The sequence below is a fragment of the Vombatus ursinus genome, unplaced genomic scaffold (assembly GCF_900497805.2).
Source record: "Vombatus ursinus unplaced genomic scaffold, bare-nosed wombat genome assembly UNPS02014802.1, whole genome shotgun sequence".
In the NCBI taxonomy this organism is placed as follows: domain Eukaryota; kingdom Metazoa; phylum Chordata; class Mammalia; order Diprotodontia; family Vombatidae; genus Vombatus; species Vombatus ursinus.
In genome coordinates, this window is record NW_020954580.1 from 19233990 (window position 1) to 19248564 (window position 14575).

At 34.1% G+C, this 14575-nt stretch overlaps 1 protein-coding gene across 7 annotated transcripts in view; it reads right to left on the reverse strand.

The window, feature by feature from the left end:
• Window positions 1–14575, reverse strand: part of ZDBF2 (zinc finger DBF-type containing 2) — a 65425-nt gene that overhangs the window by 11364 nt on the left and 39486 nt on the right. For 6 of the 7 annotated variants that reach the window (XM_027873498.1, XM_027873500.1, XM_027873495.1 and 3 more), the window contains one exon: window positions 1541–2163. In XM_027873498.1, the coding sequence (XP_027729299.1) occupies window positions 1541–2163 (623 nt within the window). Of the gene's footprint in view, window positions 1–1540; window positions 2164–10694; window positions 10740–14575 lie in introns of all 7 variants that reach the window. The other variant, XM_027873501.1, reaches the window with a different exon arrangement.

Consider the following 14575-nt stretch of genomic DNA (forward strand, 5'->3'; position numbering starts at 1 on the left):
TTAAAATTCTGTGAGCCACCAGTACTCATACTGCTCAACTTTCTTTCTGAATTTCCTCCTAGTTTGGTGGCTGCTTCAAAGTTTAGTGGGCTACCAGTTCCCATATCAATAATGCTCATGATTGGTTTTGAGTTTTCTAATTTGGGAGTTACTTCAACATCTTTTGAGCCACCAGTATCCATACTGCTGAATTTTGTTTCTAATTTTTTTCCTAGATTGAAGCATGACTCAAAGTTAAGTGAGCCACCAGTCGCCATACCAAAACTGCCTAACTTTGCTTCTGAGTTTTCTCTTAATTGGGAGTTTGACTCAATATTTCCTGAGCCACCAGTTTCCATACCCATATGGCCCAATTTTGTTTCAGACTTCTTTCCAAATCTGATGATTGACTTAAAGTTTTTCGAGCCACCAGTACCTATGCCTATACCTCTCAACTTTGTTTCTGCATTTTCTCCCAATTTTGAGGTTGGCTCAAAGTTTAGTGAGTCACTCTTATGTTTTTCAATACCACTTAACTTTGTTTCTGAATTTTCTCCTAATTTAGGGATTAACTCAAAATTTAATGAGCCATCACTTTTTTTATCAATACTGCTTTCTGAGCCTTTTCCAAATCTGATGATTGATCTAAACTTCTGTAAGTCACCAATACTTATACCTACACTGCTCAATTGTGTCTCTGGATTTTCTTCTACTTTGGGAGTTGACTCAATGTTTTGTGAGCCACTGGTATGCATACCAACATTGCTCAATTTTGTTTTTGAGATTCCTCCTAGTATGGGAGTTGAGTGAAGATTTAGTGACCCACCACTATCCAAACCAATATTGCTTAAATTAATTTCGGGGTTTTCTTCTATTTGGGGAGTTGCCTCAAAATTTAGTGAGCCACTGGGTCTCATACCAACAATGCTCAACTTTGGTTCTGAATTCTTTCCAAATTTGATGACTGACTTAAAATTTTGTGACTCTTCAATATTTATACCCATATTGGTCAACTTTGTTTCTGAGTTTTTTCTTGGTTTTGGGGTTGCCTCAATGTTAAGTGAGCTACCAGTAGTTAGACTAGTATTACCTAACTCTGTTTTAGAATTTTCTCCTACTTTGGGGGTTGAATCAAGGTTTAGTGAGCCACTAGTACCCATACTAATATTTCTCAATTTTTTGTGTGATTTTTTTCCTAATTTGGGAGTTAAATCAATATTTAGTAAACCACCAGTTCCCATACCACTATTGCTCACCTTTTTTTTGGATTTTTCTTTTAATATACGGGTTGAATCGAGGTTTAATGAGCCACCAGTTTCAACACCAATACTGCTCAACTTTGTGTCTGAGTTTTTTCCAAATCTGATGATAGACTTAAAGTTTTGTGAGCCACCAGTACCCATACCCACACTGCTCAATTTTGTTTCTGTATTTTCACCTACTTTGGGGACTGAATCAAATTTTAGCGAGCCACCAGTACCCATAGGTTTCCTGAGTTGAAAGTCAGCCTCCCAAGTTTTACCCTGAGATTGTAAACCATCTCGCTGCAAAAATGATTTACCTGAGGTCATATCGAAAGAGTTCCCTTGTCCAACTTTAGGGCTCTGACGTAAAACTGAAGAGGTTCCTAACTGGAGTGATGACTCAAAAGAGTTAGAACATTTGTCGAACTGTATATCGTTATTGCACGTATCCTTCCTGTTTGGGGTACATTTGATTACTGAAACTGATTGAGTTTCTGGGGATGATAAACTGGCATTCTCAGTCACAACTGGACTAACAGCAGGATCTTGAGGTAAAGAATTAACAGAACTGGAAAGCTCTGTAATCACTGGTGTAAATTGGATTTTATGGCTACTATTTGTAGTTTGAATGTTTTCTTCAGGAATTTGCATGTTATTATCAATGCACATGGTCTCCTCCTGAGAGTCTTCCATAGGCAGCTGCTCTTCATTCGTTCTTGTTTGGATAACTGTATGTCGAAGAGAAACCTCCCCCATATCCTTCTGGGATTTACATGAAGAACATGAATCTTCAATGGATTTCAAGTCCTTCATAGACGAATCTTCTCCATCACCAAGAGTTTCCATCTCAGCCCCCTTTTCTGGAACCTGATCAATATCCAATTGAGCCTCCTTGGGAGGTGATGGACGGCTGAGAAGTGGTATGTCATCATAAGTTGGTCTAAAATATGGGGGAAAAAATTTTTCATTATATGTGTGTGTATATATATATATATATGTATGTATATTCTATAGTACACTTAAAATTTTAAATAAAAGATATTCAAGAACTTCAGAAATGAAGACTCCTATGTAGGAAGGACAAATCAAGAGGTGACTGAATCAGTCTCTGTGCTATTGGGAGCTGGGAAATAATTCAGGGAACCTGTTAAGAGGAGAAAGAAACAGTTTCTCCAGATGGTGCTTAAAAAAAAACCAAAACCCTAAGGCTCTTACCCAGTTCAACAACATTCAATTCAACAAAATCATTAAGCATTTGCTATGTGACTTGCTAGTCACTATAACTACACAGCAAGAGCAAAGAAGGCACTTACTATCCAAATAATTGGATATAAAGTGGAAAGAATATGATCAAGATAACAACTACTATAATATAATTTCCATCAATTTCAAAGGTATTTTCAGGATTATCAGTAATAGTTTGATACTATAATTAGAAAATCAGAAAAATTTAAGTACTAAAAATAGTTTTATTTCTAGACACAGGAAAAAAAATTATTATCCACAGGAGAATCGTGTATGTTATTGGACTGTTATGTTAACTTTTTAGGACATTTTGGTACTATGTAATGAAGTTAGACTGAAACTTTTCCCAGCAATGAATCTGGGGTTAGAGAGCTTAGATTTAAATCCCAGTGGGGCTACTGTGTGATCTTGGAAAAGTCATGATTTCTCCAGGTCTCAATTTCCTGATCTGTAAAATGAAATAGACCAAATAACATCAATTGCTATGAATCTATAATCAAATGAATCTTTTATGTGTAGTGCTTTGCAAACCTCAAAGCATAATGTTAACTATTGATATTATTACTTTTTTGGAGCTAGCCAGCTCAGAACACAGCAGGAAGGGATGAGAAGAGAGTTTGGCCACACACCTCAGTACAAATAGATGTGGCAGGCAAGTTAATGACTACTTTATTCAATCAATGGTTCAAGTGGCTGTGACTCTGCAGATCTGCAGAACTCAGTCATGATTCCTGTCCATCCCCCAAATCTGATTAACTCTTCTAGTACTACTGGATTTACCCAGCTACTTTCACCAGTCTCTAATCTGCTAAGAGAAATCCTGTGCTCAAACAACCATGGTTACTTAAAGCACCAGGATGCCTTACTTCCTAACCCTTGCAACCTCCACTCCTCATTTACAGTACAAACTTTAGGCAGTTGCAGCCATTTCTATAGTCTTACAGCTTCTGGGCCTTGGGGAAGGTTAAATCTGCCTCCTCTGAGGGACTAAAACATCACAAAACTCTTCCCTTTTTAAATTACATGGTATGTAAGGACCTATATCATAAGATAATATTTTTATTTGCTATATATTCATGTATCCTTCTAAGTACCATGTGGACATTCAACTTGATTATGTGACAGAACTGATTTAGCAATTTAACTTACCTGAAATATGTCAATATTACCAAAGAGAAGAGGAAATAATTATATTGAACTGCTCATTACCATCAGATTAAAATTTCAGAGATCATAATTAATCTACAACCTTGGGGTATTTTTCTGTTTTGTGAGAATTTTTTAAAAAGTTATAAAACCATAGATATTGCTAAAGTAAAGGATCCAAAGTAAATGTCACAAGAATATGTTAAGAATTTGAGCCAACTAGAGTCAACTCTGCCTTTAATATGAGTATCAGAAAATTAGCAAGATTAGTAACTACCTTTTTTTATTATGGTAATTATTCTCCACCCCCAAGGAGAACTACAGAACTGAAAAAGGTTTAAATTGCAACATGAGGTACTTAGGTGAGACATGAAGAATAATTACCCAACAGTGAGGGCTATTACACATTGGAATGTTATGTGATCATCCACTCTGCATCTTTAAAAAAATATATATATATATATTCTCTTATGTTTACAAAATGTTTTGTCAAATATCCTACCTGAAAAACAGAATGTGAGGGAAAGGTAGTTCTAGACCATATAACCATTAAGTACTATGTAAATTACTATAATAGAAAAAAGGTTACTATTACCAACAGAATACAAGTATATAATTTTATAAATGGATCATTGGATAATAGGTTTACAACCAGAAAGAACCTTAGAAGGCCTCAACTCAAATCCCTTCATTTTACACATAAGGAAATTGAGGCATAGGTAATTTAGGTAACTTCCTCAATGTCACACAGGAATTCTGAGTAGCAGAACTGGGATTAATCCCAAATCTAGCACTCTTTTCACTACCCCCTGGGTTCTTATGTCCTGAATTAAACTGTATTCTATAACAGGTAATAGTTTTAATCTGAAATTTCCTAACTTTCTGGTAACTTTAGTTAGTAAAAAGTAATTCAAATTACTTTTTGACTATACCTTCTAAATAGAGAATTTCAGTAAAATCTGAGTAAAGGAGTAAGGGTTTCCTTTTAAATCTGCTTCAACAAATATTCTAATACTATTTCCAGAACAAGAACCATTGCTGACGCCAAGAATCTCAATCACTACAATTAATAGAGATCTGAATTACCAGGCAGTTAAGGGAGTACTCTCTGATGAGTTATTTTGGGAAGAATAGTAGCTGAAGAGAGACTCTAATCCTTTGTGGGCTAGTTTCCCTGAATTCTAATGGTAGTACTTTGCTGCTGAGAAGCTTTAATGTAATACTGTAGTTTTGTAGCCACAATTAATTATGGTCATCATAACAAAAAGCACTGTAGAGAAAACACTTTCCCTCAGAAATTTAAATAACATTCATCTTTAAAAAAAATTTGTGTTCATCTGTAAAAATGTGTATATTACATCTATATATAGATATGTATTCAAATATGACTATATATAGATAAGTATCTATGTGTGTCTCCCTATCTCTCTACATATGCAATATGTACACATGCATGCACTGGATACATATCTGCCTGTCTATGTATATAATCCCTGGCCATCTTCTCACCATCCACTTTACCAATATGGATGCCCTTCAATAGCCCAATCACTCTGTCCAGTACTCAAATTATAATGAAATCACTACTGCAATTGCTATCAGAAAAAGTGAATTGATATACTTTTCTACAGGTTACTTATCATCCCCACAACTTTCCAAACCAAAATACCTCCCCATGATGATCACTCATCGATATGTTTTGTCTTCCCTATTAGTATGTAAGCTCCTTGAGGGCAGAGACTGTCCTCAATTTTGTATCTGTATCCCCAGAGTACAATGTTTGACATATAGTAAGAACTTAAAATATTCTTTTTCATTTGTTCACTCATTCATTCATATATTCATGCACACATGCATTCATACATACATAAAAGCATGTAAACAATATGTACATTAACATTCTAATTAAGTAAAAAATCAAAATATCTGAACATATTGGTAAGTCACTCTCTTTAAAAGTTATATAATTCCTCTAAGCATCAGTGCTCATTTAGCCATATTATTTCAAAAACCTAGTATGTCAAAATAGCCTTCTTGATAAATATCCCTCAGTTTTCATTGGCAGGATTGTGCTTAAAAACTAACCCTCATAGATAAACAAAGTGATAATGAAACATTCACAATATACTGATGAGTGTAAAACACTGTTTATTTTTACTCATTGTAAACTAATTACAAAATCATTATATAAAAGTGGGATTATTTTATCCATAAAACATTTTATTCTTAAAGTGTATTTTAATCTTGAAATTGATGACAATTGTCTAGAGGCATATGCATACATGCCTTTGTGAATGTCATCTACAATTAATCTAACTTTAATTACTCCCACTACCTTTCCTATCTTATGAAAAGTATGTCATTTTCATTAACATTAGACTGCATTTTGGCAAGCAAAAAGTTGACCTTTATACAAAATACCTTTATTAAAATATTATGCTGTATTTTTAAAAATTAAATTATTGATATCTTCATTTATAACAAAATAAACTTTAGTATAGTTATTACTAATCCTGGCTAATTCCCAAGAACATCCTTATTTATAGTTTCAATATTAACCCTGGGTCCCACAGAGCATGATTAGAAGAGAAAAGAATCATAAAAATAAATCAAATAGGATAGTATAGCTTTATAAATGATTGGGCATGAGTGATTTAGTACTTTGACTGAAGTGCTCTGTGTTTATGTATGTATGTATGTATGTAAAGCATGTAACATAACAGCTAAAATTTATGATAATTTTGACTTGCACTGCTATTCTATTCTATCTTATCTCAAAGTTAATGTCCATAAAATAAGTGTTATTATTGGTATAACTTCAGCTTTAATATGATAAAAGTAAAGGCAACCCATCTTTTCTAATACTATAAAGAATGCATCAGTTTTAATTGTTTATTATCTAAAAACAATACTTGTTCTACCCAGCTTTACATTTTTATCATCTTGCTGTTTTTGTAGAAACATTCATTTTCTTTCCTTCCTTCTAATCCACTATGCCACCTAGAGGTAGTCAGGTGGCTCAGTGGTTACAGCATTGAGCCTAAAGTCAGGAACTGAGGTCAAATCTGACCTCAGACAATTATTAGCTGCATGACTCCTGGCTAGTCACTTAACCTCTATCTGCTTTAGTTTCCCCAACTATAAAATGGTGATAATAATAGCACCAACCTCCAGGGTTGTTTTGAGGAGCAACATGTATTTGTAAAGCCCTTAGGATAGGGCCTGGCACATAGTAGGTGCTTAATAAATACTTGATCCCTTCCCTTTTCTCTCACTTCTGCCCCTCATAATTTAACAGAAAAAAAAGAAAAAGAAAATCCTTTCAACAAATATAGATAATTAAGCAAAATAAATTCCTGCATTTCTATACCAAAAAATTTGTATCTCATTTTGCTCAAAATACACCCATCACCTCTCTGTCAGGAGATCAAAATTTTCTGTCATGTTTAGTCCTCTGGAATCATAAATTTGTCATTGCACTAACCAGAATTCTAGAGTTTTTCAAAGCTGTTTTTCTTTATACTGTTGCCATTGTATAGATTGTTCCTATTTTTATTAATTTTACTTGTTATCAGCTCACATAGGCCTTCCCTGTTTTATGCAAAACCATACATGTCCTCATTTCTTACAACACAATAATATCCCTAAACATATACCATAATTTGTTTAGCCTAGAGGCAGGTTGGTGATACAGCACACCGAGCACTGGATCTGTAGTGAGAAAGACCCGAGATCAAGTCTGGTATCAGACAAGTACTAACTCTGTGACCCTGGGCAAATCGCTTAATCTGTTGTCTCAGTTTTCTCATCTGTAAATGTAAGGATAGTAATAGCAGCTACCTTCCAAGTCTGTGATGAGGACCAAATCTGATAATAATTGTAAAGAGCTTAGCACAGTGCCTGGCACATAGTAAGCACTATGTAAATATTAGCTATTGTTGATGTTATTATCATTACAATAGATATGTAATCCCTTACTTTCCAGTTCTCTGCCACTACAAAGAGGGAAGTTATAAATATTTTTGTACATGTTGCTCCTTTTCCTCTTTAATTGATTTCTTTGAGGTGACTTAGTTTTATCACTAGATCAAAGGATCTGCACAGTTCAGTGATTTTAGAGGGCAAACTCCACATTGCTCTTCAGAACTGTTAAACCAGTCACAGCTTCAACAATGTTATTAATGTGCCTCTTTTCTCATAGCACCATCAACATTTGTCATTTTCCTTTTTTGTCATCTTTGACAATCCGATGGATGTGAAGTAGAATTAGAGAATTTCTCTCATTAGTGATTTGGAGTCTTTTTTTCCATATAGCTGTTGATGGGTTGGAATTCTTTGGAAAACTGGTTGTTCGTATCTTTTGATCATTTGTCAACTAAGGAATGACCTTAATTCTTATAAACTTGCACTAGTTTCTTATATATCTTAGATATGACACTTTATCAGAGAACTTGTTGAAAAGATTTTTAACAGAATTGACTTTGTTTATATAAAAGTTATTTCAATTTTATGGAACCAAAATTGTCCACTTTATTGTCTGTGAATCTGCTCAGTTCCTTGTTGTGTCAAGAATTCTTCCCTGTCTATAGAAAGATAAGGTCAATTACTTCTCTAACTCGTATAGCCATTCAGAATTTATCTTGGTATATGGTAAAAAGATGCTGGTCAATACCTAATTTCGCTTAGATGCAAGTTTTTGTGGTAGAATATGAGTTCCTACAACACTAACTGAAGTCTTTGAGTTTACTGAACACTATGCCACTATATTAATATGCTTTTATATGTTGTGGACCTAGTATGTTCCACTTATTGACTTCTTTATTGTTCAACCAATTTGAGATATGGTACTGCTAGGTGTCCTTCCTTTTTTCATTACTTTCTTTGAGATTCTTGACCTTTTGTTCCTCTAGATTAACTTTGTTATTTTTTTCTAATGCCATAAAATAACATTTGGGTGATCTGATTGGTGCCATCACTTAATAAGTAAATTATTCAGTACTGCTGTCATTTTTATTATATTGTATCAGTTTCCTCATGAGCAACTCAAATTTTTCCATACATTTAGGTCTATATTTCTGTAAAGTGTGTTTCTGAGTTACATTCATATACATAATGAGCATATCTTAGTAAGTCAGCTTCTAAATATTTGACACATATTGCAGTTATTTTAAATTGAATTTCACTATCTCTTCCTGTAGGATTTTGTTGGTAATATACAAACATTATTATGATTTATGTGAATTATTTTACATCTTGAAATTTACTGACTTGATTATTTCAATCAATTTTTGACTAACATTGTCTGGGTAGGCCATGTTATCTCCAAAAAGTGACAATTTTCATCCCTCTTTGCCTATGCTTACTCCTTCAATTTGTTTCCCTTCCCTTAACGGTTATCCCAAGAAATTCCAGTATTGTGTGCCATAGACAATGGTGACAACGAACATTGTTATTTTATCCTTGGTCCTACTGGAAAGGCTTCCAACCTTTTTCAGTTACACATGGTATTTGCCTTTGGTTTTCTGAAAGATACATTTACTCTATTTAAGGGAAAATTAATATGTTCCTACACCTTCCAGTGTTTTTAAGAGAAACAAATATTGGATTTTGTCAAAGGTCTTTTTAGCATCTAATGATAACAATGTGGTTTTTATTATTTGTAATTAATAAGATTTATCTTGTTTATAGTCTTCCTTATATTTAATCAAATATAAGGAATTCTTATAAATCCAACCTGATCATAGTATATAATTTTTAAGTGTGTCGTTGTAGCCTATTTGCTAATATTTTATATAAAAGTCTTATGCCAATGTTGATTATGGATACTGGTTTATAGTTTTCTTTTTCTCCTCTACCTGTCTGGTTTAGGTTATTAAAACCATACTGGTATAAAAGTATGAGATCAGAAGAATCTGTCTTCCTATTTTTGCAAACACTACAAATATTAGAAATAATTGTTCTTTGAATATTTAATAGAATTCACTTGTAAATCCATCTGGTAGTAGCATTTAGTTCTCCTTTCCCCCACTCTGGAAGTTCATTTATAGCTATTCAATTTTTTTTATAATATTGGGATGTTTAAACAATATTTCTTCTATTATTCTAGGTATTTTATATTTTTCTATATATTCACCAATTCATCTAAGTTACTGGCTTTGGCAAACACTTAAGCAAAATAATTTTTGATTTTTTTCTTTATTTTTTCTTCAGCTGTTATGGATTCTCTCATTTCATTTTTTATAAGAACAATCTGGTGGGGTTTTTTTCTCTTTTTAATCACATTAGCTATGTCTATTTATTGTGTTTTGTTTTTAATATATATCAATGCAATGGGTTTTTTTTTTGTATTTTCAGCTTTATTAATCTCTTCTTTGATTTTCTACTTTGTTGTTTAGTTGGGGTTTTGTCTTCATCATTCTCATTTTTTTTTAGTTGAATCTCCAATTAGTTTTTTTCCTTCTTTCATCAATGAAAGTACTTTAAGATAGGAATTTTCCCCTCAAGATTGTTTTACCTAAACACAATAATTTTTGTTTTTTTCATTATTTTCATTTTCTTTGATCAATCTTTCTATTGTTTCTATAATTTGTTTTGACATACCAGTTTATTAGAGTTAAGCTACTTTAATTTTTAATTCTTTCTTCAAAGGCTTTTTATTAAATATATTTTTAATATTATGATCAGTAAAGAATATGTTTAGTATTTCTGCATTTTTTCATGAGGCTATAGGGTTGATTTCTGTAAAGGTGTAATGTACATACAGCTGACATATTTAAACTACTTTCTGTTCCCATTAAGTAATCATTACAGTTCTTTTAGCTCTTAATTCTTCTAATGTACTAATTAGGCTTCTAAATTCTTTCCTGGTTATCTTTTTGTTAAGATGTATCTAGGTCTGAAAGAGTTACATTGAGATCCTCTACTATTATAGCTATACTGTCTATTTCTCCCTTTCCCTTAAGTATTTAGATGCTATGCTATTCAGAACAAAAATAAAAATTTACATTGATTTGCTATCCATGGTGGCTTTAAGAATAATTATAGCTTCCCTGCTTATCTCTTATCATACATTTACTGTACCTTTATTTGAAATCATGACTGGAATCCCTGCTTTTCTGAGTTCACCTGAAACACAATGGACTCTGTTACAACCAATTACTTTAACTCTATGTAACACATAATCTTAATGTTTCAAATGTGTTTCTTGTAAACAAAATATTATACTATGCCTTCTAATCCATTCTACTATTATCTTCCATTCTGTAGCTGAGTTCATCCCATTCAAGTTTAAAATTATGATTATTAATTGTGTATTTCTCTATATCTACCTATTTGTATCTGCTTTTCTCTGCCCCCAACTCACCACTCCCCTTTACAAACAGCACTTATGACTGATAAATGAAGTGACTTCCCCTCCCCTGGTCACAGATTTTTAACTTTTTTTTCCTTTCCTCTCAATTTCCCATTCCTACCCCCACCTCCAATGCTGGAGGTTGTTTTGTCCTTACCAATCCCACCTTCCTTCTTATAAACCTCCTCTCACTCATCTCCTGTTGCTTTCTATTTTCTTGTTGAATCTGATTTCTATTTCTATCCCATGATCTGTGTCTGTGTATGTGTGTATAATTATGTTCAACCTTATTTTTTGTCTAATTCAGATGAAAGTGAAGTTCATGAGATATTGCTTCCCCTACTCCTTCCTGCACGAATACTCTTCCTCTCATATACCTCTATTTTTGTGTGAGGTCCCTCTCCTTCTTCCTCCCCAGTATTGTCACCTATCCCTCCCATTTCAGTCTTCTTCTAAGACCATAAAAGCACAACAAAACTAACCTCATCTCCCCAGAGCCCCTGTATGACTTACGTACCTCTCTCAATGACCCCTAAAGACATTAGGGTTCCAAGAACACATTTCTTGTCCTCCTATCAACAAATAAGTCATTTATCCAATATGGTCCCTTCCAAATGAACAAACATGTGCCTTTCTATGTTCTTCTTGACTACTACATTTCCATTTCACTGAGTTATAGCCTTTTCATTGGGAATTCCTGGAAGTCCTCTATTTCAGTAAAGATCCATTTTCCCTCCAATCAAATTATACTGTTTTGACAGGTTATTCTTCTTGAATATCATTGCAAGTTCCCTTCTCCTTTAACATCACAACTGCCAAATCTTGTATGGTTCTCACTGTGGTTCATCTCTTTACTTTTAGCTGCTTGCAATATTTCTTCTTTGATCTGGAAGCACTAGATTTTGGCTATGATATTCCTGGGTGTTTTCATTCTAGGGTTTCACTTTCAACTTTGTTTTTAAGTGATCTGGATAGCCTTTCCATTTATAATTTCTTGAAATACTGAGTTCAAGTTTTTGTTTTGTTTTGAGGTTTTTTGGTCATGATTTTCAGGTAGTCCAAAGATTCTTGGATTATCTCTCCATCTGTTTTGCAGGTCAGTTGTTTTCAATATTATATTCCTTACAACTTCTTGTTTTTTCAATGTTTTTATTTTATTTTAATATTTCTTACTATCCAATTTTTTCTATTTGGTCAATTTGAATTTTCAGAGTATTCAATTCTTGGGTATGGTTTCCCACCATCTGCTGTAAGGTATTAATTCTCCTCACTATTTTCCTTCCTAGTTATTCCATTTTGTGTCTCATTTAATTTCTTACGGGTACTTCTGAATTCCTCATGCCCAGAATGTTCTTTTCTCTGAACTTCTACTTGGAATTGTTGTGGTTTTACAGTCTTTTCTGGGTTTAGGCCTTAAGGATCTTTTAGTTCAAGGTATTTCTTCAATGTATTTGTAATTTTCTTTGATTTGCTCATATCACCAGTCTCAAGTGTCTAGATTGGGGGTTTTGTGCTTGAATCATATTCTACTCATGTATTCTTGTATGGCATGAGCAGGCCTAACCTGATCTTGTGCATAGTTGCTAAGACTAAGTTCTACCTTCTAAATAAATTGTTTGGCCTTGTCACTTGCTATAACTAAAGCAGAGTTTTCCTGGATGCTGTTTGGGGCCCTTCTCCCACTACTGCAGGGACTCTGGAGCTTTCCAACTGGTAGGGCACCTCTCTTGCCCTTTGATGGGAATCCAGGGACAACTTGTGCTGGACTTAGAAATCTCACCCACTATCAAGGGTCTCTGGAGCTGTTGTTCAAGGCTTTTCTACTGTGGCAGGGATCTCTGGTCACCTTGTCTATAGAATGTTCATCAATAATGTCTCAACATCACTTACTACATGACTGATCCATCTTTCTAGCCATATATTTCTCTGTATCTTACGTGCAATTCTTGGTTGTTAACGCACTGCAGCTTGTTTTGTCTATTATGCCTCTCCATTTTTGGTTCCAGCACTTAACTAGTTCTTTATAAATTATTGAGTATGGTTTTAAATTTAAAGCCCTAGAGGAAGAAAGTGAAGTCTTAAAAGAGCTGTTATTTCAAGGCAAAAAAAGCTTCAGGCCCACCTTGGGATGACTGATAAAAAATGAATTAATATGCATACATATACACATATACATATACACACATATACCCACAGAGACATATATACATACACATATATATGTATCTCTCTGTACATGCACACACGTTATCTATAAAACCAATGCACTAAGAGGGCACAGGAAGGGAAGAATGGAAGGTTTTGTTTACTATTTTCATCCTAAGGTGGCTCTGAATCTGTTCTTGCAGTCTTGAAATCACAGCTCTTTTTAAACTTCAAGTTCTCCCTCTAGAGTTTTAACATAAAGACCATACTAAACAATTTATAAAGGGCTAAAACAAAAAATGAAGCGGTATGACAAACTAAACAAACTGCAACACAGTCATGGCCAAGGGAGGGAGGAAAGAGACATATATATATTATATATATGTATGTATGTATGCACATGTATATATAAAAAATAGATACATACATACATACAGAGAGAAAGAGAAAGAGGAAGAACACCTTAGTTAAGATCTGTTTTTTCCTCTTTATCACTTGGGAGAATATGGTCACACCTTTGCTTTAGGAAAACCACTTTTAACTGAGTAGAGGACAGACTGGAGAGGTGAGAGACTTGAGTGCAGAAGACCCATTAGAAAGCTACTGCTAAAAGTCCAGACAAAAGGCCATCTGTATAAAGGAACTGGATGTGAGTAGAGAGAAGAGGATGCATGAAACATGTTGTGTAGGTAGAAACAACAAGATCTGACAACAAAATGGATCTGGGAGGTTCTATACCAATGAAAAATCGTAAGACTGGTCTAAAACACACACACACACACACACACACACACACAGAGCCAGCTGTATACTCTGTTCCTACTGAATATTCCCCAGGGATCTTTTGTTCATGATGAACCTCATACACTTAAGATTAAAGGGGCTTTATCTCTCCACAAAAGTTATGGGTGCAAACATAAGGTAGTCATTTAGAAAATACTCCTTACTGTCACATGATAGTCGGATAGTGCTTAGAGACTCAATCCCAAGGTCCATGAAAACAAACAATTACTGTAAAGTTAAAGATTTCTTCATAGACCTGTTCCCCAGCTACTGTCATTTACACCAGAGGTGTCAAATACCCAGTGCAGGAACAAGATTGAAATGTAATTGAGAAACACTTAACAAAATAATATTTTAAATTATAGACTAGAGATAGCGTTAATATGTGTTTTGGTACATCAATACATAGCAGTGGCCTCCATTTCTATTTGAGTTTGACAGCACTGACATAAATGCAACAGTGGGATCAGAAAGTGGGTCCAAAGCCCAACACACTGAAAGCCTGGAGGACTATACCCCCCAATTGAAAGCATTAAACAGCTATGTTCCTATACCTTTACTATGAGGCCAAAAGCTAGCAATTGTTTGCCAAAATATACTTCCCATAAATTTGGGTTCAGAAAGATTAACTTTGTGTACGTGTGTTAGATTTCATTTTCTGGTACGGCCCCAGACTTAACAA